We start from the raw sequence: 24,356 nt of genomic DNA on the forward strand, positions 1-24,356 counted from the left end.
GCGCGCGCCGCCGGATGTGCGCCAGCGCCCCCTAGCGGCCGGGAGGCCCCGGGCGCAGGGGGAAGGTCAAGTTTTTCTAGGCGGTCACAGCTATTCTTGCTTTACCCGATAAAAACAAACAGTTTAGAGGAAAATACTTAATTATAAACGCAGCCCCAAGACTTTAGCGTTTGTACCCAATGTACTTTTAAAAAATTACTAGTGATTTTGATACGTGTGAGAGTTTAGGCACAGGATGAAACCTGATCAGTCTAAAACATACACACAAAGCTCTTTTGAATGCTCTTTTGTCACTAATTCAGGAAGGCCCAGCTCAGAACCTCGGTGTTTGGGCAATCACCTTTCATGTCTGAGCCTGTAACAGAACACCACCACAGTGGAACCCACCCCAAACTTTAGAGAACTGATGTGTGCCTGCGGCTGGGGAGAGAAAGATTGATGACAACTTTCATTTTCTCCCCCAGCAGCTATGGCTGCAGCCAGTGAAAACCCTGCGGTTGTCTTGTGAGGGGAGAAGCAAAGAGCAGGGGTGACACTTGGGACTAAACATCAGAGAAGTCCAGCCACAGCAGCTGTGATAATGAAGACTGGAATGCGAACCCAACACCCACACTGGGGCACAGGCACCAATACTGAAGCACGGAACAGCAAGGTCTGCACATGCAGAGCAGAGAAGGAACCAAAGTGTCCTAAGGATCAATTTGAGAACAGCCACTCCAAAGCACATCACACACCATGGACCAGCTATCTAGAAAAGTTGAACATTTTATTGTCATTTATGAGAACACCATTTGTGATTTTAGGAACACAGACTCTTTGCAAAGTACTGAAATGCAGGTGCCTTCCAAGTTCTGAAACCTACGTTACTCTACATCTTATAAACCTTTTATACTAGAGATTCAAGTTTGGTCTTTGCTGCAACAAATGCTTCACCAAAGATGCAAGGATTTAGTTCTAGACTGCAAGACAACCGTGCCACGTGCCAGAGAGCCATCAAAACTGTGACTTTCAGATACAGTCTGTGGTGTTCTTGTACTTCCAGCCCATAATGGAGCTCACCTTTGAAAACTTTTAAGTTAGAGGGTTTTCCAGTTAACTGCCAACTGGTATTTCCATTACAGCATCTAGAAGCAAACAGATACTTTGCAAGTACTAGTGCTTATGAACAGGTTATGTTTACACAAACCCTGGAGAGGCCTCCGGAAACATTCAGGGTTAAAATGAACAGTTAACAGTTGCAAAAATCTGTACATATTTTCAGTTGTAACTCAAGGAAACATACAGAGTCCAGTGTTTTGTGTTCTAGCCTCAAGTGTGCTCGTCCCAGTATTCTACATGTTCCTCCCTTGCCCCCATTTTAAATGTTATACTCACAATCTGAATATACAGCTGTACTTACAGGAACTATTAAACAAAGCACAGCACCTTAAGCAAGTTCAATGGCTGGTTTTGAACAAACCATATAAAATAAGTGACAAAATAGTTTAAAATTGGTCCTCAATTAGGATTACTTATTTTTTTTATACAGCTTGGAAGCACTAAGTTTAAAGACACACATTTATTATTAACCAGCACAAATTATTCTGTAGCTTTTTTTTTTTTCCTTCTTTTTTTTGTCTTTTAAAGAGTATGTTACAATATCATGCATGAAAAGCAAGCTGCTGCTCCCAAGTGCAAACACAGAGTTTAGACTAAATGTTTCCTCCTCGGTTGTTATTCCTTCTTTCATAAATTTCAACGTAACCAAGAATAGAAGCAGCTGACAAGCAAAACAATATGAAGTTCACCTTTCACATTGCGACCCATTCTTAAAGTAATGGAATACTTTGGACCTTTAGCATAAGGAAGGTTCAAGAAACACTGCAAAAGATTTTTACATTCTTTGATTTCATTTACATCTTTAGAAAGAAAAATTCTGTATTTTAACTCGCTACACTAAGGAATCATCTGGAGACCGTAGTATTGAAACAGTGCAAGACATTTGCAACTTCAGGAACATCCAGTTACACTGCCCTTTTGCCCAACAATGATGAGTAGAATATTGCATCAGTTCTAGATTAACAAGACAGGACAAAAGCTCATTTTAGAAGAACATTAGGATTCAAAATACCTTATCTATTTAGTGAAAAGAATCCACACACAAATATGCACGAAGGACTCCTTAACGTGGACTTTTATCACAACAAATGTAATCCAGCGTAAGTCTTGGAACAAGACATTTTATTGGTGTGAAGCTGTAATAATAAGCTCCATTATTAATGCTTCAACATCTGGCTACTGACACAAACAGCATCAGAGCTCTCACCTGTCAAGCCAGAAACCAAGTATTCAGCTGAAACAGCCCAGGTAGACTATGAGCTTAAGCAGTACACTTATGCCCTGAAACATTCCAGACACCAAAAAGCTGATTTTCATCTTTGCACTGACTCAGCAAGAGTGGAGCCCACTCCACCAATGCAATATTCCAAAGACCATTGCAACTAAAGACTGTTGAGTCAAGTCTCAGTTGAAAGCTGCTACCACCACCAGAGGACACTATTTTGTTTCCCTGCCCCCCAACACTGCCAATGCTAAAAAGATCGCTATTCGGTGTGGAAAGCAGGTCAGTAGAGACTCCAAGTGTGGCTTGAGGAATCCTCACTACCAAGCCGCTTTCCACACACACAAATTCAGTCCATCTTCTCTTTCTGGACCAGCTTGGGTGCATCTACAAAATCCTTGCCGTTGTAAAGGATGATAGCAAAAGTTCCAGAGCTTGCACTTCCCCAGAAAAACACATAGGCCATTGTCTCAGTCCATGTATCACCTGTTAAACAGTCAGATAATAATTTTAGTTCATTATCTCCAGTTACTAGAGAGAGGCTTTTTAGTACAAAAACACAATATTTCAAGCCCTCCCTCAGAGAGCTGCAGTCAGATGAAGTCAGAAGTCCTTCATAGTCTTTTCTTTTTCTATTTCCTTACCCAGGAAAGCTGTGTTTGCCACACAGTTTTTAGAACACTTTGATCAGCCAGCTACAGAAGCTGGAGGCCAAGTACTCTATTAGCACTGATGCTAAAAAATTCAAGGCAAAAGAACACAAATCTTCACAGCTCCCAACACAGACTTAGAGACACATACCTCAGAACAGGCTTATGCCTGTATCTGACTTTTCTGAATTGTCTTTCTGCCCCAGATTAGGTATTCTTCTGGGAATTCATCCAGTTGTAATACTACTAGATGTCTTCGTGGGTGCAGCTAAATTGGGGCCAACTAACAGCCCCTTAAATGACTTCGACAAAAGTTTTAACACTGTTTTCTATAGTAGCCCAGGTTTTTCCACATTAATGATACAGTGCTAGCTCTCAATCTTCAGGGTCATGCTCAAACACCTTTTAGTATGGCAGAGAAGCAATTTTATCCTGAATAGTTTCTGGTAACCTTTGACAGAAAGTCAGCATACAAGCAAGCTAATTCTGTGCAATTAAAAATAGTGACTTACCAGCCATTAGCAAACAAATAATGCACATGGAGAAAGCAACCACCATAATAATAGGCAACTGGGGAAAGAGAAAAAGAATAATCATTTAATATAGCAGTACATATATGCCTTGATTTCCTTTAAGATGGGCTGTACTACAAAACTATTTACTTGCTTTGCAATGAAGTTGCTTTAATTCCCGATTCACCTGCTGTCAGATACAAAAAATTTTGGAGAGCTCCAATGTTTGGAAGAGTGTGTTGAATTAACTAGGTTAATTCTTAAAATACATCTTCTATCTATTAAAAGAAAGATTAAGGGTTGTGTTTTAAAAAAAGTAAAGTACACCAGCCACTAGTTAAACCCAGAATGTCCCCAAATCCCGTTTCGTGGAATAGAAGGGTGAAGAAAAGGAAGAAAAAAGTGGGGGTTTTGTGTTACAGTCTATGCTTCTGCATGAAGAATGAGAAGAGATCTTCACAAGCTGCTTCTGCAGAAGGAGAAAGGCACTGATAGTGACAGAGTTTCTCCCTCTCCACTTGATGAAGCAAATTTTTTTAAAACAGCAAGCAGCAGTTTTTTCAATACCTCAAGACACTCCATTTTCTGTCAAGGGAACAGGCTGGGTTTAGTCCTATAAGCAGGTATCATAGAAACATAACCAGATTATGAGGACACTTCATTACTCAATAGACAAGTTCTACTTAGTCACATGAAGCAAGTGACTAAAAGGTTGTATGTGTTTCTCCAGTCATGAATAAAGTCTGCATACTCACAGCTAAGAACTTCCAATCTTTCTGGACATGCAGAGGACTTGCAGGTTCTACTTCATCCACTGAATAATTCCCAAGAAAAAGATCAATTGCGTCCTGGAAGAGGAAGGGAGAGCAAGAGTTAAAATGCACGACAATGTTGTTGCATTTCTCCACAGTTAAAAGCCTAACTTACCTGTCTAAATCCATCAGAGAAGTTGTTCTTGTAGTAACGTATTAATGAGTTCCATCCATCCATTATTAAGCCCCATTGAGTTCTCTTACCAGTTCTGCAAAAAGGAGTTTTGCAGAAATATTTCAAATGGGTTTATGAATTCAGGAAGATAATTTCAGATTTACAGTTCTTTCATGGGTTTATGTTTAATAAATGTCTTTACATGCAGGTATTCATCTAGTACTGCCTCTGCATTATTACCACACAATACTTGTAACTAAGTTTGAAAGTTACACTTCTCTCCATCCAACAATGTAAGTGTGCCTTGAAAAAAGCACATTTTCTTGGGTTTATTTCCAGATAGCTCTTTTTCCTTTCATATGAATGCAGTGAAGAATAGTGTTCTGTAGACTTTAATCTGACATTTTACCAGTTGAACCATTGCAAGACTTGTTAATGCCTAAGCCCCTTCTCGGATATGAAGGCTTAAAGAAAATCCCAAACATGCCAAAACAAACCCAGAAGGCCTTTACAAGAAAAGCTGACTTGCCTTGTGTAGTCTGTCTTTAAGGCACCAGTTCCAGCATATTGTTTGGCACAAGCATTAGCATTGTCAGCCCATGCTGTGAATAGGAAAACATTAAGAAAGATTAAGGAAGTTATATACTCTGGTTGTGGGAAAAGGAAAAAAAAAACCAACCAAAAAAAAAGTGCAATTGTTTGAACTCTATAAACAGCCTACCATTTTTGTAGATTTTCTCAAAGTCTGCCTGCTCTTCAATTCTCTGTCCAACATGCAGAATACCAAGCCTCTAAAACAAAGAGCATATTGAGGCTTACTAGGAGTTCACTAGAAAAAAATTAGCATTTGCTTTCAGAAAAAGCTGGATTTACCAAACCAGAGTCTGGCTAATGCGTTTCATTAGTACAGTAACTCAAATATGCAAGCTCTTATTGCAGTGTTAAAATTGTATTTCAGTTCCAAACAGAAAGCCTCTCTCCTCTTCCTGCGTGTTAAACAAGAACAAAATATTTACCTGAAGCTGGGCTTGAAGGGATCGGCGTGCCAACAAGCTCTGAATCACATTGGTCCGATCAAGGCAGTCCATGCAGTTACTGCGGAATATTCCTTCCTGCACCATCGGAATCGACTAGGAAATAACTAACACATACAATCCACTTAAGTATTTATAGATAATAATCCATAGAAACAACATCTCTTCAGAAGTGAATATTCTAGCAATCAAAACACAGTCGTCTTGAGCACACACAGAGTTCTTAGATGTTGCTTTGAACTTTGAGGTCACCTTGAATTCTTCCCCTCCAACACTGGAAACTAGCATCGATATATGAGCATCTTGTAATCTCAGAGCACTCTTGCCCTTCTAAGTGCACTCTTCTAATCTAGACAGCCCACCAGCAATATTGAGTTATGTCACTGGGAAAAGCAGATTGAGGTGCAAAAATCAGAGCCTTACATTTTATTTGTTCAGTTACCAGATCGCGGGATCGTTAACAGAGTGTAACAACAGAAGTAACCAGATCTGTATCTACCCAGTCACCTGGTTCAATCCAGTCACCCCTGCACAGAAGAGTCATGTAAACTGTCAGGCATACTTCTTCCAGGAAGGTATTCAGATCTTTAAGGTTTAAGTTTGAAAACCTGCTACTGTCATTCTCTCCATTATGAGAACATCTGGGGGAACCAGATGTTCCCTCTTGCAACTGCATATGCTAATCATTACCTCAATCTTCTTAATCAACTAAACTAGGTGTCTTTGGATTGAAGACTGAAGTGCATGCAAGTATTTAGATAACTGAGCTGGTAAAACAAATATGCCGATCAAGTTATCGGCTGGATGTGTGAACAGGACAGAACTATACCTGCCCTTCTGCCACAGCATGAAACTTCCAGTTGCCTAAATATTTACAGATCATATTCTGTAGATTAAGTTACGCCATTATGTAGTCATGGACTCTGAATGTGGACGAGCACATGATTCACTGTTACTGTACAGCATTTTAAGATTCTAAAGTTTTAGAGCCATGGAGAACTAAAAAAAAAATCAAGAGCCTTAGAAGCCTGCATGTTTACTTTGATCAACTTTGTGTTAACAAGACCCATTTTCATCTTTCCTGAAGAACTAGTTTTGTTAAACCATGTTTTACATTGGTATATGATTAAAGGAAACTAACACCTGCGAAATCCTCATTTTCCCCTTCTCCCACCAAGCTTTGCCTAGAACTGATATTAGGATAATCAGTACAGTTGAAGAGTAGACACTTCTGGTTAATAAAATAGTTTAAGTGCTGCATCTTCTATAATTGTTCTTAAAAAATTTAACACACCCTCACCCCCTCAAGCCCAGCAAACCAGTTCTCCTTCTGACAGGTCTTTCCCAGCTGGATTTAACCTGCAGAAGAGAGTTGTTTACCTCCATTGAACTGTTTACCTCCCTCAGGGTTGAACAACTATTTCCTAAGAATATTAGAACTCAGACTTTTCTGTTCCTATTTAAGTAACAATCACCCTAGATGAAACAGAACAAGGCATGGCAGAGCCAGCCTAATCCTGAGGAAGAATCTTCACTTTTGATTCTTGTTTTAGAGACACATGGCTTTATGGGATTCAGTATTCATTCTAAGAGTAAAGGATCCTTGCAGTATGAGAAACCTACATGCTTATTTCTCCTTATTCAAAGTGCTCAAAGGCAATTTATTCTTCAGCTCTTGGTGTATTTTTCGGGTATTTTTTTTGGTGGTGGGCAGAGAATATTCACTACCATCTGATTAATTCATACTATTCCCAGAGCCTTCATTCCAGGCGAGAGACTTAATTCATGAAACTCCTGCTCTAGTCTACAGCTCACTTGGGTTTTTTTGGATAGAATATACTACTGCTAGTTTTATAATGTTTTAGCTGATCTACTTTGTGCTTTAGGCACGAGATTTTAGGAACAGGAAGGAAGCAATCAAAAAAGCAGAACAAAGGAAACAGTTTCCCTAGCAATCTGCATGTCTACAAGTAGCAAAGACCAAGAGCTTAAAACGCACTTGTGGGACTACAAGATTTAAGTTGATTTAGACAATCAGTTTAGTTTTATGACTCAACAAAATGAGAATTTGTTTCCTTGTGTGTTACTTATGTTAGTCAGTACCAGGGTCAAGGTTTGGTGCCACAACGCGTGTTAGAGAAAACACTACCAAAGAGAGTACTGCTTCCACAGGCACCTGCTCTAAGTGTTGGACACCCAGTAGCAGTACAGTTTGCATTCAACAACACATGGAATTACTATTGGTTGAAAAAAAAAAATCACTTAAGGAGACTACTTTTGTTTAATAGCTTGTTGTATGCATGCTCATTTCTTTGTCTAACCTTTTACCCTAAGGCACTAATGCAGCTCTTGAGTCACAATGCAGGGCTGCTACAACTCCCAGAACTATTTTACTGGGACAAGCAAAGGGCTTTACATCTAAGCACCACCAGGTCTCTAACCTTGCATGGTATCAGCAAGAGATCAGAGAAAGGGAAACAATAATGCATACGAAAGCACCTTATTTACAGAAGATTACATGTATGGTTTGTTGTGCTCTGACTCAAGACAAGAGCAACTATGAAAAAGTGGTCTCATTTTAACAGTACAGAAAAGAACTGCAAAGCCTTACCTAAACTCATCTTGCTGTTCTGCTAGTTGATCCATCAAAATTTGAAGTCGATCCCACCTCATCCGACTGCACTCTTTATGGAAGTCAAATGCTACATATCTGTTCAGAGAGAGAAGCATCTTTTCAGATTAGGTACGTGTTGCAGTGCAGGTCTCAGAACCCCCTCCCAGGGAAAGGCTGATGTATAAAACAGGTAGTGACAGAGGATATGTTTTTCTTTAGAGAGAGCTTCCAGCAAGTCTCCGGATTTTGTCAGTGCTCTGTAATCCTCCTGAGGCTGCAACCATAGCGTGCACAGTAACAGCATTTACATTTCTTTACAGGACACCACTAGTCTGGAGAAGCACACATTCAGTTCCAAGTTATGCATTCTACTTCTGGCTAGTATTTTCCCTCCAGTAATTACAGAAGGGATATGAATCTGATTTCATTTCCAATTCTTTCACCCTCCCTCTCTTGCAAGCAATGGCATTGGGAACTTCAGTTCACTTTGAAAGAGACTCAGGTATTGAAATGCGACATTCTTTGCTGACATGCAGCATAATTCCCTTGATAGCTCTCTAAAAACCTGAGACAGGTTCTGTTTGAACAGCTAGCCTACTCTGTCGTAAGGTAATTAAACAGCTACTGACTTGGTACAAGATTTTAACAGCCAACTCATTTCTGGTGAGAAGTGCTCTAGATGAGTGGTACTTGATTCAGCTTTCACATACAGACACACACACATATATATGCTGTGAATTAAAGGACATTACATTGCTCCCCTGTAGTCTTTACAATCCAAAAATTACTGTTCACCAAGTTTTCAAGACTATTTGCATAAAGAAAGATGGCATATGTACACTGAAAACAGTGTTAGTCTGGCAGGTAAATGCTATCAAATCTGATTAACAAAGAGAAAGGATTTTGGCAGCATTAAGAAAAATGTGCTGTCTAAACACTGCTTTTTAACATATACAGAACACCACTAAAACACACCCTGACAGAATTTTGCATCTTGTTTTCCACCAGGTGACTTTATAGCAAAGGTGCACAGAATTCCACAAGCTTTGTGCAGCTAAGGTATCAATACCAGCCTAGGTGTGAGAGTAAGAAAAGACCACCTTAGAAGTGGTCTTTTTTAATAAAACCAGAAGAAAAATCCACACCCACATTCCAACAACACACAAACACACCCCTGAGGGCAGTAAAAGAGGCATACAGAAATAAGACAGTCTAACTACCCTGGTGAAGGCAGCAGCAGGGCATCATACAAGCAGAAAAAAGCTTGGGAAAAATTCAAGTAAATCAGGATTTATCAGGGCATCTTGATTACGATTCCTTAGTAATGCTTAGACAGAAGTGAAACCTTCTTAAAACAAGTTGCCTTTTTGCTCACAAGTAGAATTTTGTCCTTTAATGTACATGAGTGACAATAATCCTATACAGCCATTTCAAGGAAAAGGTAGAGGTAAGTATCTGAGGGAGCTGGATGCTACCCTCCCTCTAGAAGTTAGTGAAAGCAAGCACAGGCAGGTTGTAGGACTGTACTGCACTCAAGATTCCCACAAAGATAAGGATTTTCTTTTGTGATTAAAGTGCATTCTCCACTCTCTTGTCCTATTGTCACACTGAGGTTGACATTTAAATTACATGTTCCCCTTACTGTTTCCTCTTTTATCTCAATATCAGTTTGCTCACACTCAGCACCCCCTTACTAAGTAGCAATGCAATCAAGCCCTTTAGACAGAAGCTATTTCTGCAGGGCCTGATTTCTTTATCCTAAAATGCAGATCTTCACAGATCTCATACCACACTATTACTCCAATACTGGCATTACCGCTGCCTCTGAGCTCCTCTTTATTCTGTTTGACTCTTCTCTTTGCTCCATATTCGCTTCACAGTCTCACTTCTGCTTAGAATGTGAGCTCTGAGGTAGGGGCATTGCTTATCTGCAACCTAACTTATGAAAATAAAACTCAAACATATCAGGCAGTTGGTAAAGGCCCCCAAAGAACTGGTCAGCTTGTAACACAGAATGTATCCTTTCATTTCACACATACCTGACCATTCCATTTGCCATGTTGGCTACCATTTTGGCAAATGTTTGCTCAAGAGGCTTTTCTGAACCTTTTTGGTTAACCTGGAAGGAAAAAAAAAAAAAAAAAAAAAAAGGAAGAAAAAAGGAAAAAGAAAGTATTACTCAAAAGCCTGCTTAAAAGAACATCAGCTTTTTCAGGAAGAACAAGTGAAAGCATACCAAGTTGACAATCATTTGCTTTCCATAGCTAATTATTTGTGAGTCAAAATGTCTTTGGAAGCCATCCATCTAGAAGAGAAAGGAAAAGTAGCATACATCTGTCAACACATTTAAGAGCTCTGATTTACAAGAAATCTCTATTATCATCTTTTTGATGCTACCACAGAGGTAGTAGCTAAGAAGTGTTTGATATTCTCTATTGTGTTAATACATGTCTACTTTCATCCCCCCAGTCCATTCAGCTCTCCTTAATAAATATGCCACAAATAACATATTGTGCAGCTACTAGAACTGCTGCAAACAAGAACCAAAGAGAAACTATCCCCATTGATGTTTCAGCTTTTTTCAGTCTCTGAACTCATCTTGAGCACAAGGCTTCTTGCTACTTCTTTTTAAAACTAAGGCTCAATCCAGGATTGCTCATTTTTATTCTTCTGGTTACAGTTTGTTGCCTTATCACACGAACATAAGCCTGGAAATATTTTTAAACCCCAAAACACAACAAACACTCACATACATGATTTACTGACTTGCTGATCTGTGGCTTTGGTTTGTACTTGAGGTTTGGTCTTTGAGACCAGAAAAAGGGAATTGATCCACGGGTCTGCAAAAGAATGGAAGATAGTTTAAAACAATAAAAAAAAAAACCAAACCAAACAAACCCAAAACTTACAAACTCACTTGCCATTTGAAGATGAAGCAGACATGCATGCACATCTTGTATACAATTTATATTTAGAAACATAGAGCAATCTCTGTATCTTAAACCAGTGAGCAGCTCCTTACACTGACTTTACCTGAACAAACGATGCCTTGCTGCCCTTGTAATGCACAATTTGTTCTGTTTCAATGAAGTTAGCAGCATGCCCTTCTGAATCAATACCTATGTAGGAAAAAGACCTTATTAAGCAAGTCTGGCTGCAGAACAGTGACAGTATACCAGCAAAAGGCTTCCTACGCTTCCTAAGTGCTCACAGAAAGCATGAAAATATCACAGAGCTGCCTGAAGATGGTAAATTAAACACCTCTGGCACCTGTACCAAACTTAACTTGAAGAAGCATAGATGTGCTTAACACATTTAGCTATTTCTAGCCATAGAAATTGAGCCATTTAATACAAAATAAGATACAAGTGCTTTGACACAGAAATATTCATAATTTAATAGCAATGGCACTGCAGAAACCAACCAATTTCTTCAAAAGCATGTATGTTGGGACTAAGAAGAAAGGTAACTGAAATCTATTTCCTTGTTCACTTTTTACCTTGAAACAATTAGAGAACACACCACTATTCCAGGCTCCCTTACCAGCATCAATAATGCTCTTACTGAATTCACTGCTAGGCCAAAATGGCTGTTACACACTTGCATTTAACTCCCTCCCCCCTCCCCGCCCCGTAAAGTGTTAAAAAAGCCCTACAAAGCTTCTGCAGTTATCTCTAGAATCAGTGTTAATAAGATACCAGAACATGCTTCATATCATACAGGTTCCTACTATTTTCTTTGGAGCAAGTACCTCTTGAGACAAGCCATTATAAGCATTTTTTGTGCAAGCTTTTATACAACAATTACTTTTAAAAGGTGAGCCACATATAGCTGGAATTTGCATGATTTTAAGAAGAAATACATTTGCTACTTTACCTCTTACATAGTAGCGTACACCAGCCCTGAAACAGCTCCTTCTGGAAATCAGCAGCCAGTCAAAACACTTGCCATTAATAGAACAAGAGTGCATAGTGATAACTATTGAAGAACATTAAGGAAACCCTTAACAGTTCATTAGGGTATTTTTATATATCAAGAGGTAGGAAACATCAAGGAACCAAGTGACCACATTCAAAGAAATCTGTAAACATCTCTCACACCAGTAACAGTTGAACATTAAACTTGAGAGCGTTGGGATCAGTATGCTCATCACAAAAAGACAGGCTGTCATATGTATATAATTGACTGGACTGACTCCTGAGGTTCTGTTCAGTGCTATATCCATCTCATCCATAATTTTAAGCTATCTGAACAGTTTCTTGTTCCTATTGTTTTTAACAAAACAGGATCACTTCAAAAAGGCTTTTAGAACAGTGAATACCTTGGGCTATTACACCTTGTACCTCTATGTGTTCTATGTTATAGTTGCTAACATAGCCAACAGAGCAGCCTCATCAGCAACCCCTTTGCTGTTAGACTTCCATAGTCAGCTTTACAACATAAAAGGATACATCCGTGCATCACTGGCATAGCAAACCTATGGATCTGAAATACACATAATACACGTTAAAAATACTAACCACTAGCAGCCAAAAAAAAAAGATAAGTGACTTTGTCTAGGAGTTTTGTGATAGTTTGATGTAATTTATGTACTTTAATTTTTGTTTCGGGTGCAGTGATTCTTTCCAAGAAAGACACATTCGAGGAAGACAGCAATATAAGTAATCCTTATTAGCAATAGGGAAAAAGTGAGAGCCTAATCCTAATTACAAAACCTTGACAAGAAACCCCAAGCTGCTTTTGTCCTTCTATACACAGCATTCACTGCGCTACAAACATGATAGATAGAAAGCAGTACAAACTGAATACCATATGATATGGTATTTGCTGTACCTCCACAGTGGGATGTAAGCAGAGATAGTCAACAACACAGGAATACTTCTATGTGATTAACATTTGAAATGCTTGATCCCGTGTTTTTCCCATCTTGCCACTCCTGAGTAACTTGGTCTTTCAAAAAAATTTAAAGTTAAGATTTTCTAATAGTGGAAGTCGGAAATGCCACAACTCATTACCTGAAACTGTTGCTAGAGGAAGCCACCTGTAGTCAGTATTAGGTCATGCTTCCCCTCACATATCAGTTACCTCCCTTCTCTGCTTGTGTGTTTTGCCTCCTGCATCTGTTTTCACAAACCAGCGACACATGGCTTTCTTTGCTCTTCCCACCACAGCTTCTCTCTCATTTCCCAAGCTTGGTTTGCATAGCACTATTCAAACAGTATACCCAGTCACATGCCTCCAAAATATGCACAACAGCCCTTTGGCAATTCCTATCTTCACATTCCAGAAGCACTGCACAATCCAGCCTTTTGGAACAGTGCTATCAATGTAAGAGCACATCTCCACAGGTTACCGAGACTGAAATAGAAGCAGTGCGTCATTCAGCTCAATAAATGTGAAGTACTGGTAGAGAGAAAAGGTTGCTGTAGTGCAGACAATTTGAGCAGTTCAACACACAACTGAAGGATACGTGTTTTCACAGAATCATAGAGTGGTTTGGATTGGAAAGGACTTGAAGATCATCCAGTTCCAACCCCCTGCCATGGGCAAGGACATCTCACACTAGACCATGACAGCCAAGCTCCGTCCAACCTGGCCCTGAACACTGCCAGGGATGGGGCAGCCACGGCTTCTCTGGGCACCCTGTGCCAGCGCCTCAGCACCCTCACAGGGAACAACTTCTGCCTTAGATCTAACCTTCCCCTTTTGAAGTTTGAAGCCATTACCCCTTGTCCTATCACTACAGTCCCTGATGAAGAGTCCCTCTCCAGCAGCCTTGTAGCCCCCTTCAGACACTGGAAGCTGCTCTGAGGTCTCCACGCAGCTTCTCTTCTCCAGGCTGAACAGCCCCAATGTTCTCAGCCTGCCTCGATACTGGAGGTGCTCCAGCCCCTGGCCATCCTCACGGCCCTGACTGACAGCCACGTGTAGTAGGAAGCAGCTTAGATCAGTCTGGCCATTGAGGTACTACAGTTGTGGTTCATGGTCATGCCCTTGTTTTTGCTGGACTAAGTGAATTGAAAGGTTACACTGCACTTAGTCTTCATTTGACATAAAATTACAGATTCTAAACTGTCAGGTTTAATACCAGCTTTATGACCTAGTCAGTAGGCAAATGGAATTTAAACTACATTCAGAGAAAGATGCTAGGCAGTCTTAGAAAAAAAAATTATGGGCTGAACCTTGCCTGTACCTAAGTACAGGTTATTAACAAATAAGTAGTCAAACTTGAAAAAGCTTGAAAAGCATATGCTGCGCAGTGTAACTTCCCCTTTGGTTTAGATGAGTATGGTGCCAGCACAGCATCTTCAACTGCAGACATTTCCAAGAGTCATCTTTCCTACATGTAGTACTGAGGACACTGACATAAAGTTGGAAGTTTGAAAGCAGAAGACTGTCACTCTGCTAAACTAGAAGATGAGCAGTCATGTTATACTAGATTCTGGCTGTGTGAAATAAGAGGCAGAATTACAGGAAACTTGCATGCTTAAAGGCATATTCATTCTCTATTAATACAATCACTACAACATGGTTACCTCAGGTTGAGCAGCAAATTCTCTAAGAAGATGCCCATTCCACACAAACCGTGGATCTGCCTGCAGCAAGAGAAAAAAGCCAACAGGCTTTTAGAGACTGCCAGTTCTGTATAACCCAGCATATAGGCAATATCATAGTATCCATGCATTGCACAAGTTTAGGGGAACAGATGTACATGGAGATGGAATGCCTTCTTTCATCAGTATCCTTCATATCCTCAACTACAAATATAAATAAAATCAAAACAGTTAAGAGAACAACTGTCTCCAATCTTGCAGGGTGTTACCTGACACGTGAGGCATACTAAACTCTTAACAACTGAGCTGCAGCATCAGAACAACATTCTGGTTTCTGCCCTAAGTAAGCAGGCCTTGACAAGTGCTCCGAAACTGTAATTACAGTAGCAAGGTAACACTCAAAGTGGGCAGAAGGTAAAAATGCAAGGAGTTCTGTATGCAATAATCAACAGCTCTGAGAATTGGAAGTTAAACAATACTTATGTCTAAGTCACCTCAAAAGGGTCTTGAACAGGTTTCCGAGTACATTCCAGGAAGCTACCAGATTAGTCACAAAAGTGACATTTGCTGAAGAACACAGGGCAGGTTCTGGCATAAATCTCACCTTTTACACGAGGTAGGCAGACAATAAGTCACTGAGGATGGGGGTTAATTCAAGCTCAGTGTTGGAACATTCCTCTGTCTAACAGAAAACAAGAAATACAACTATCTGCCAGAAACTGTTCAAATTCCACTTGCAGCACCTTGAACTAGTGAAAAAGCATGATATGAAGTGCACTATAATGGGGCTGTTTCCTTCTACCAGTACCATTTTAAAACACCCAAACACACACAAGTAAGAAACCAGAAATACCCACACACCAACTACAGGCCAGTCTTCTCTTGGAGAATTGAACTGGACATGCCCAAAATTGCCACCATCCATCAAGTTAAACCATTATACTACAATCACAAGTGTGAAATTACATTAAAATTGTTTTAACCTTTTAACATCTGAATTTACTCAAAACTGATGCTGTTTTACTGTGCTTTGCCTTTCAAACAACCTTCTGAAATGTCACAATTTTAAGTCAAACCAACTGTTTCATGTCAGCAGCTGCTCTCCCTGGCAAGAACACTGCCAGAGCAGAATCTGACAATGCGAAACAGTCCAACTATAAACTGATTTCTAAATTGATTTTTCCCCAGCTTAGATAGTTTCAGTATCTAAGAGGCAACATCTTGTGACTCCATTGCCACCTCTTGAGCAAAGGAAGAAGAGGTGCTATTGACGTCCAAGGTTTCAGTGTTTCAGTGTCTAGGCAGTTTAGATCTGATTTATGCTGCAATATAGCTTGTTACCAGATGAAAGATTCTGGAACTCTGGAAGCACCAAAGAATTTCAATCTTGAATTTTGCTGTGTGATTCTGGCATCGTTAAGACAAAAGCAGCATATTAAATTCATGCTTCAAAACATAAGGAATAGGCCTAGTTCAGACAAAATACAACATCCTAAGGCCAACAGACATAAACCCCACAGTTCTGTTCCATGTGATCTTGGAAGAGAATATGAAGTCACGTGCCATTTAATCCACTTTTGGGCAAAGGGTTAGGGCTCAACCACAACACCTAAGAGTTCTGATAAAATGCTACAGTGCTGAACAGATTTGTGTACTGAAGCATTACAGACCAGCAACCTATGAAGAAAGCTAATTGCTTCTTTTTTTTCCTGTCAGCTTCTTTTTCCCAAAGAACTGCCCCAGTACAACCCAATTAACAAGCTCACAGAGATAGTTTAGTCACACAGTTCAGCAACAGTGCTATTTTTTACTAGTCCAATTATAAGGATTTGCATCCAAGCAACATGTAAATCTGTTTCACTAGTTTAAATTACTGATTTAAACAGTAAAGCCATTTTTAGTATAACAGAAGACCATAAATGTTTTAACAGCATCTGCTACCATTCAGCATACTAATTCATTGTAAAAAAAAAAAAAACAAAACCCCAAACAAAAAACCAAAAACCAAAACAAAAAGGAAGGTTTCAGCTCAAGTGTAAGGGGAGCGTGGATTTCAGCAACATCATCCTAAACTTTAAGGAATGTTTCCTTTAGTTTGTGATAGTTTGTTTTGACATCATTTAAACATCAGCTGCCTAAATGAAACTTAAGCCATGCAGAGCTGACTGACAATGTTCAAGACACAGACACTAAGCGAAAGTATATCCTTACCCTCTCCAGGAGGCTCATTTCCTGGAACTCTGGGCTCGTGTTGGCTAACCGTTGGAGCGTATGCGTTAGGTCATATGTTGTTGAGAAGTAAAATCCATCCACGCTCAAGACATGATTGAGCATTGATAAGAATACCTTATTGTCTTGCAACTGTTGAATGAGAAAAAGGGACAGAAGAGCTCTTATTTATTACCATTGAAATATTACAAGCTACTGCTACCTTCTAAAGTGACGAGATGAACCTTACTAGTGCGCTAGCACATGACATCATCCAGAGATTACCACAGAAGGAAACCATGAGACTGCAATTTTGGTAACAGTTCACTAATAACTTACACCTAGCACATTACAATTCAACAACAGTGGAGAGCAGAGAATGACTCCTGTGAGGTAAATAGCTACTGATACTAAACTAATATTAGAAACTTCCAACCAAAAAGGAAGCCATTAGTTTCCCTGAAAACCATTAGGTCAAAAAGCCAAATGAGATGGCAATGCAAAACAAAGGATACAACTTACTGTCAGGATTACCCCAGTAACTAATTTGTGTTTTGGTTCAAGCTTTGATTAACCTCATTCCTTTCCTGGAAAAGCATCAGGTTCCCTTTCAGCTCCATTGGTTAGACACCCTTATCTACTCTTTATCAGGCCTCAACACATCTGTTTTATACAACCTCCATCCTTTCCCTCCCTCTCAAAAAAAAAGGAAAAATCAATTCTTTCCTGCTGGGTAATTATGTAATGAAACAAATCCATAAATTAAGCAAGACAGATAGTTAGATGACAGCAAGGCAGCTTACCATAGAGGCTATCAGAAAAGTAAAGCTGCGAGAAAGACTTAACAGGAAAAGCACAGTGAAGAGTGTACCATCTTAGCAGGTGGAAAAAATGCACAATATGCAGAACAACCTCTGGGGATGATATTCACAGTTGCACAATGTGAGCTTGTTATCTTGAATGATGTAGCCTTATATTCACATATATCCAAATATTACATCATTTATAGCAGCCTGAATACATCAGGAAAAAAGTGTAGTTCAAAGAGCTTCTAAAAATAAATGTTCATAGTTTCATCAAATTAGGTCCTGTGGTAATGGACATTAACATAAGATAATTCGCCCTCAATCCCCTAATGAATCCACCTACCTGAATATCAGTTAAGTGCAGCATGGTCTTTTTGTAGGAGAGGATGTCAAAGTCTGTTGCTTTCCAGATTGCATGACCAAAAATCTCACCTACTTTTTTCTTTTTTGTAATTACAATAAGGTATGTGCCTGCAAATCAGAAAGAACAAAGTTAAAAAAAAAAACATAAATAGATGCACATATTAAGAAAAGAAGCCTATAACCATATCATATAACAATAAAAATACAACCAGAAAACTGAAACCAATAGGAAAGGGTGAGGTTTCTTCAACTTACACCTAGAACTTTATGTTCCTAACAGTAAGGGGCTGGAACAGAAGCAAAACGCACTTGCTAAGCTACCCACTTCTCTATGCTCACAGATCGTGAGCTACTCATTAAGTTTAAGGAATTAGAAAATGGACAAGAAAAAGAAGTGTCAGCTACTCAAGCTGCAGACCAGAGACAGTCTGAAAGTCTTTAGGTTTGCAAATACTGAAAGACGCCAGTGGTCTTGAATGTGGTTTGGAAAGCACTGAGCAAGTCTGAAATGCACAAAAGGAAGTGTGGTTCGGAACCCAAAACCCCTATTCATCTTATCCTAAAAGAGTATTTATCCTAGCAGGTTCAAAATGGAGCAAAGAGAAGGGGGGTTCCTTTTAATAATTTGACAAGAAGTTCAGTTTCTCGTTGCATAAGTAACAAAACAAAAAAACCCCATAATAAAGACAGGTCACACAAAGCAATTGATTTACACTTGCTGGTAAACACAACATACTCTTATTTCTACCTATCATATTTCAGTGCCAGCTTGGTTTTGAAGAAAAAGAATACTTTATCAAATTGGATACTGATGGATAAAAATGTCTCATGATCTACATCTTACAACCACTAAATGTTTACTTACAATTTCAATGGAGCAAAACAACAAGGGTTTTTTTTTTCCATGCAGAAGCACAGAACCTCAGATTCACCAAGTTTTTACACTAAAGCATTTAAGGAGTATAAATGCCAAAGATTAAAAATGCCAAAGCAGAAACACTTCACACTATATGCGGTAAGTTTGCCCATTATTTGTATTTACTACTATACCTAAATATACACCAAGTTTTGTACACAGGTGAATTATATCAGGTATCTAGTCTCTATAGTTAGTCAACGAACAGGTATTACCCCTACTTTTTCTTTTACCTCTCTGGCGTTATACCTTTTATTTGGACTATTTAAGCACTTCAGAAATGCTCTGGCATGTTTGCATCTCAAGTTATAAGTATTGCTTTTGGCTGGTATGTCAGAAGCATCCAGATACCTTATAAAACCAGTACATTCCATGCACAGCTATGCCCCAAGATGCTGCACAAATAGATACATCTGACATGAAGTTTCAATGCCTCTTCCTATTTGGGTATGCAACCTTCTGTTTGATACTTCAGAGCTTCAGATATTAATTCAGCAATTTCCCCCCTCCCCTTAATATTGTAATAGCTGAAGAATATTTATGTTTGTTAAAGACACTACACTGCTAGATATGGAACCAGTTTTACATACGATAACAAACTGCCTAACAACACAATGTCATTTATTAACAACACAGTATCATTTACTTTAACTGATAGTATCTTTAGTTTGACAGCTGTATACAAACAATCACTGCAAAGCTTTGGGGATGGAAAGAAAAAGGCTATTAATAAGTTGCATGCTTCCATATTTTATATAATATTCAGTTGTTACCAAGCCAGCAAGTTGGGAAAATTTCCCTTTGCGGTAGCTCAGTTTTGAAACCGTCAGATCTTGTCAAGTACCTATGACACAGGTGTCCCTTGTATCGGTCTTACTCTACAAGATCCACAATTCTTTAGAATATGAGCATATAAAGTTCAGTAGTTTAAGACCCTGTCAGAAGTTCACTGCATTTAACACAATGATACTTCGCTTTGGTTGAGAATACTGCAATGAATGACCTTGAATCCTTTCTATGTATGGAGACTTTTATTCAGTATGCATGCTCCTTACTACTTTTCATTTTTCAGACTACTATCAAAAAGATCTTTTGAATAGCAATTCAAAAATTGCTATTCAAAATATCTTTTGTATAGACTTCATTAGAGTTTGAGAATAAAGTAGTCTAGTATTAATGATGTAATAAGGAGCACGCATACTGAATAAAATCTCCAGACGTGAAGTCTGGAAGCTCAGACTTTACACATCAGGTTTATTTGTAGCAGTGACTGTTTAGATCTGAACACCATTGAGGCACTTAGAAAAAGCAGACAGCTTATTCTTACCTTATCCAAAAACTGCCTAAAATTTAGAATTGTTCCAGTCTGTCCTTTTCCTGTTAATGTTAAATTTTCTTTGTATGTGTAAGATAGTTGGAACACAACCATTACTTGAACTGCTGCATCTACTAGCCTGTCACCCTGTCACTCAGTTCTGTACCAAGATTACTGATCTAAAGTCAAACTTCACAACTCAGTATTTGACTGCTGCACCAAATCCTACAGCTAAGATTAAAACAGTTACGGAAAGTAAATTATGTTCTTTGCACACATTTGAAATCTATGCCTTAAAACTCAAGCAGCTATCAGTTAACCCTTCCTTTAGAGCAGCTACTGGTTTAAGAGGTACATGAACACCCATGATCAGGTATTTGGATACCTCCATCCTCCAGCAGCCACAAGGAAAGCCCATCACACTGATGAAACTGTAACGTCAGGTAAGTATCCGAGATACTATTTTTGTCTTTAAAGCTTCTTCAGCAATATATATTGCCTAAGTATTTTTAAAGAGCACAGTTCTCTTTTCCTTACCTGCTACCAATCGGATTGTTCCCAAAATACCATATATAGGCCTTGTAACAGCTGAGGGGGGAACATCTTTCTTGACTGAAAAGCAGAAGAAAAAACATCATCAGAATTCCAGGCTGCTTCTTTCATGCCTATACAGGAAAACTATTGAAGTAGGTTTGCCAAAGCTTTTGGTCTAATTTCAAGTTTTGCTAGAGTCTCAAGTATAACCAGCAATACATCAGATTTCCAAAGCCTGACGGGGGTGGGAGGGAAGGATATGGAAGCATTCTAACCCAATTTCTATGTTTAATCAAAATAGTCATTCAACTGAATAAATTCAAGCTCATTCACATGACAGTACAGCAAGTAGACTCCTCAATAATGTATTGTCCTGCCAGCTTCCAGAAGCTTTTTGTTTTGAAGCCATCAAGACATCAAGGACAAACCATAAATGCTTGTACCTCCCTCTTCTGACTGCTTCTTCTGAGCCCCAGTCTATTTCCATTTCAGAGACCCAGTTTACTTTTTGGTCTATCTCTGCAAAACTACCAAGAACAGCATGGATACAATATTCCAAACAACATACCACGAGACACGAAAGGTATCCAAATATCAATTAGAAGTCTTAGCCTGTTAAACTTCCCTCTATTCACATTTCTAGAATAACAGAAGGGAAATAAGAGGAGCTTTTATAAAACACAAAACACACAAATCAGAGCTAAGCTTTTTCCCAGAGCTTGGAGAACACAGAAAGATAGCATTTGAATTTTCCTTTGCTTTAAACACCTTGCAGGTTCATCTGATAAAACCCGAGTCATGAGAACAGATGTAGACTCACAAGAGACTTGGGATGACTATCTTAAAGAGTTTTGAAGGAGAAACTGAAATACTATACTACAACACCAAAATTACCGGTGGGATGGGCACACTGCTCTTACATGAAGTACACAACATACTTAATAAGAGACTGCTTTTATATTAGTACTACTGTAGCATTTCTGTCTGTTTAGATATTAGTAATGCTAAGGTACAAACTCTTGAAGCACTGAAGAGGAAGTCACCCATTGCCTTAATTTCATGTTGTCATTTAATTCAAGTTCTTTGATTGAACTTGTGTGTTAATTTCACATTCTTAATAAAATGTCATTTTGAAGACCTGAGCATCGGCAAGCTTAACACTACTTGCACTGACATTTGAATCCAGATTTCCAACACAGAACTAAATTTACAGTGAGGGGTTTTTTTACTGTTGTTGTTTGTAGAGGCTTTATGAGAATTCAGGTTTCAGTATTAAAAGACAGCACTGGGACAATCTAGCAAAAGCTGCAGAAGCACAGTGTTCAGCACTTCCCACGTTTGGGACTTGTAGCACCAATCCCAACTAGCTTGGATGAGTCAGGTTTTACTGTTGTGATGGGCAGTCTTACAAAAAGAAAGAGGCAAGCACTATCACCCTGGTTACCCACAGCATCAACCCCACAGCAAAAAGCCATTTCAAACAAAGTTCTTTGCAGGATGGAATACAAAGTACTGTTTTAAAACAGCGGCTAAAGATAAAAACAGTTTTCCCAGTAACAATTTAAGGTGCTGAAGATCTTCTGGGAATGCCTAGAATAAAACAGACGAAAAGGATGAAGAAGCCTATATTGTGAAACATTGGTGAGGGGAGTACCTGTAAGAGTGACTTCTGTGGAGACTCTATCAATAGCAAGCACATCATCTGCTCCATCATCACAGGCTTCCACATAAAACTTCTCTGGTGTTACATGCCTTTAAGAGAACGGATAGGAAAAAGAAATTTGTTCAGCAACATTTACTTTGGCTTTATTTATTCTTCACCACCTGGACGCAGTAAGAAATTTTAAACCTTATTTCAGCTGCAAAAAAAACCCCCAAGTTCTCACTGGATTAATTCCCAACAGCCACTGATACTGACAGTGCAAAAAAGCAAGTCAAGCTAATTGGGTATTGCAAAACCAACAGTTTAATAATCTTAATTCTTGTTTATTACTGGAAGTTAGAGACATGAAAGAGAGTTTGTGTACATAGTGGTCCACTCTAACTCATGTAAGCTTGAACTATGCCACTTAGAGGTCTGATAAGCCAACACCAAACTTCAAAATCAGAAGTTTAGCCAAACACTTTCTAATATATCAGAAACTAATGTACCACATCCCTGATGCTAGTCTAATAAACACAAAAATCATGTCCAAAGTGATAAAATCACCTGTTTCACATTAGTGTGTTTGAAGTATTGTAAGAATCCACTGGAAACAACACAGGAAAGATGGAAAAGCTAAAGCAGCACACTAGTTTATTGACGCATGTGTACCAATGTAGCAGATCTGTTAGCCAGGTCTGTGTAACATGCGTGGGTAACCTGTATCTTCCCTATTGGAGACACTGACATCCTGTTCAAACTTCATAGCTACCTTTCTCTCTAGGAAAACTCAACGCAGTACAATGCTAGCCATAAAATTAAACATAGTTTTCAACAACATTTCTTAAAAATATACCTGTTGAGATACCTGCAATCCAGACACGTAACACTGTGCAACACAAAAGTCATGCAGGAATTACTTGTAGCTGCACATAGGAAATGCTAAACAAACAATAAGCCCACTCTTGAACTAGTGTTGAACTTTCATCATGAGTTTTCTTAGTTTAAGGCTTGACGAGACCAGGGATCAGCTATAAACATCTTGTTCTGGAAACTTACTCTACAGGATCAATATTTTATGTTCCTTCTCCCTCTTGCATTTTTTCCACATCTTTTTTTAATCCATCAGAAAGCTGAATTAGAATCTTAATTTAGATCATAAAACCCCTTTGTAAGAGATCTAGAAGACCTCCTTTAATGTGTCTAACACCCTACCTTCCTCCTACTAAAAGCAGGGCCAACTTCAAAGTTTATCCAACTTGAAAGATAAACCTTATTTCTTCGGGAATGTTTTCGCACTCCCTAAGGATAGAGATTCTACAACCTCTCTGGGCAACTAGAGGAAAGCCAGAGAAGTTGAAATGCTTAACTGAACTGAAAAAACAACACAACAAACCATAATGCAATCAGTAGCTAACTGTTCAACAGGTAATTTAACTTCTTTAAAGGGAAATTAGTCTACGGGTCCTAAAATGGGAAACACATCGTGTTCCCTTTCTAAATCAGCCTTCTTAATCTTTCCTAAATACTTATAAAATGCTTATCACAGAATGGTTTGGGTTGGAAGGGACCTTTAAGATCATCTAGTTCTAACCCCACTGCTATGGGCAGGGATCTTTGAAACTAAAACCATCAGAGTAAGAAATACAAACATGGAGTTTGTTGTACACTGAAGACTTAAAGCTCCTACTTTGCTTTCCCTCTTTGTTTTGGATCAAGTGCACATGTGCACCCCCGGCTCTCTAAGGGGGTTTCATAGCAATAATGGGAACTGATTTTACAGTGAAGGGCAAACAAGCTTACAGAGCTAGAACAAGCTTAAGGACATTTGTAAGCCCTCCATTTGTTAAAGAATCTAAAAAGAAATCAGGGTATACTATTTAAGGTGCAGTCAGAAACCTATTGCTTGTTGGCAGGAGACAGTAGTAGGCATTTTTTCCACCAAAGCAAGCTGCAGCTAC

General features: G+C 39.0%; 1 protein-coding gene across 1 annotated transcript; it reads right to left on the reverse strand.

Annotated features, from left to right (window-relative positions):
- Positions 1-2,567: 2,567 nt before the first annotated feature.
- SACM1L (SAC1 suppressor of actin mutations 1-like (yeast)) lies at positions 2,568-22,505 on the reverse strand (the record flags this gene model as incomplete). Its single annotated transcript, XM_010015758.1, is given in 20 exon segments — positions 2,568-2,806; positions 3,483-3,540; positions 4,238-4,330; positions 4,410-4,503; positions 4,939-5,011; positions 5,131-5,200; positions 5,426-5,525; positions 5,527-5,550; positions 8,055-8,153; positions 10,097-10,176; positions 10,294-10,362; positions 10,811-10,897; positions 11,091-11,176; positions 11,934-12,035; positions 12,509-12,542; positions 14,594-14,653; positions 16,823-16,972; positions 17,969-18,096; positions 20,757-20,831; positions 22,408-22,505. Coding segments are annotated over 20 exon segments (1,717 nt in total), but the record flags the coding sequence as incomplete, so codon positions are not given.
- Between the last annotated feature and the right edge of the window lie 1,851 nt (positions 22,506-24,356).

Source organism: Nestor notabilis, unplaced genomic scaffold (assembly GCF_000696875.1).
Source record: "Nestor notabilis isolate BGI_N333 unplaced genomic scaffold, ASM69687v1 scaffold33845, whole genome shotgun sequence".
In the NCBI taxonomy this organism is placed as follows: domain Eukaryota; kingdom Metazoa; phylum Chordata; class Aves; order Psittaciformes; family Psittacidae; genus Nestor; species Nestor notabilis.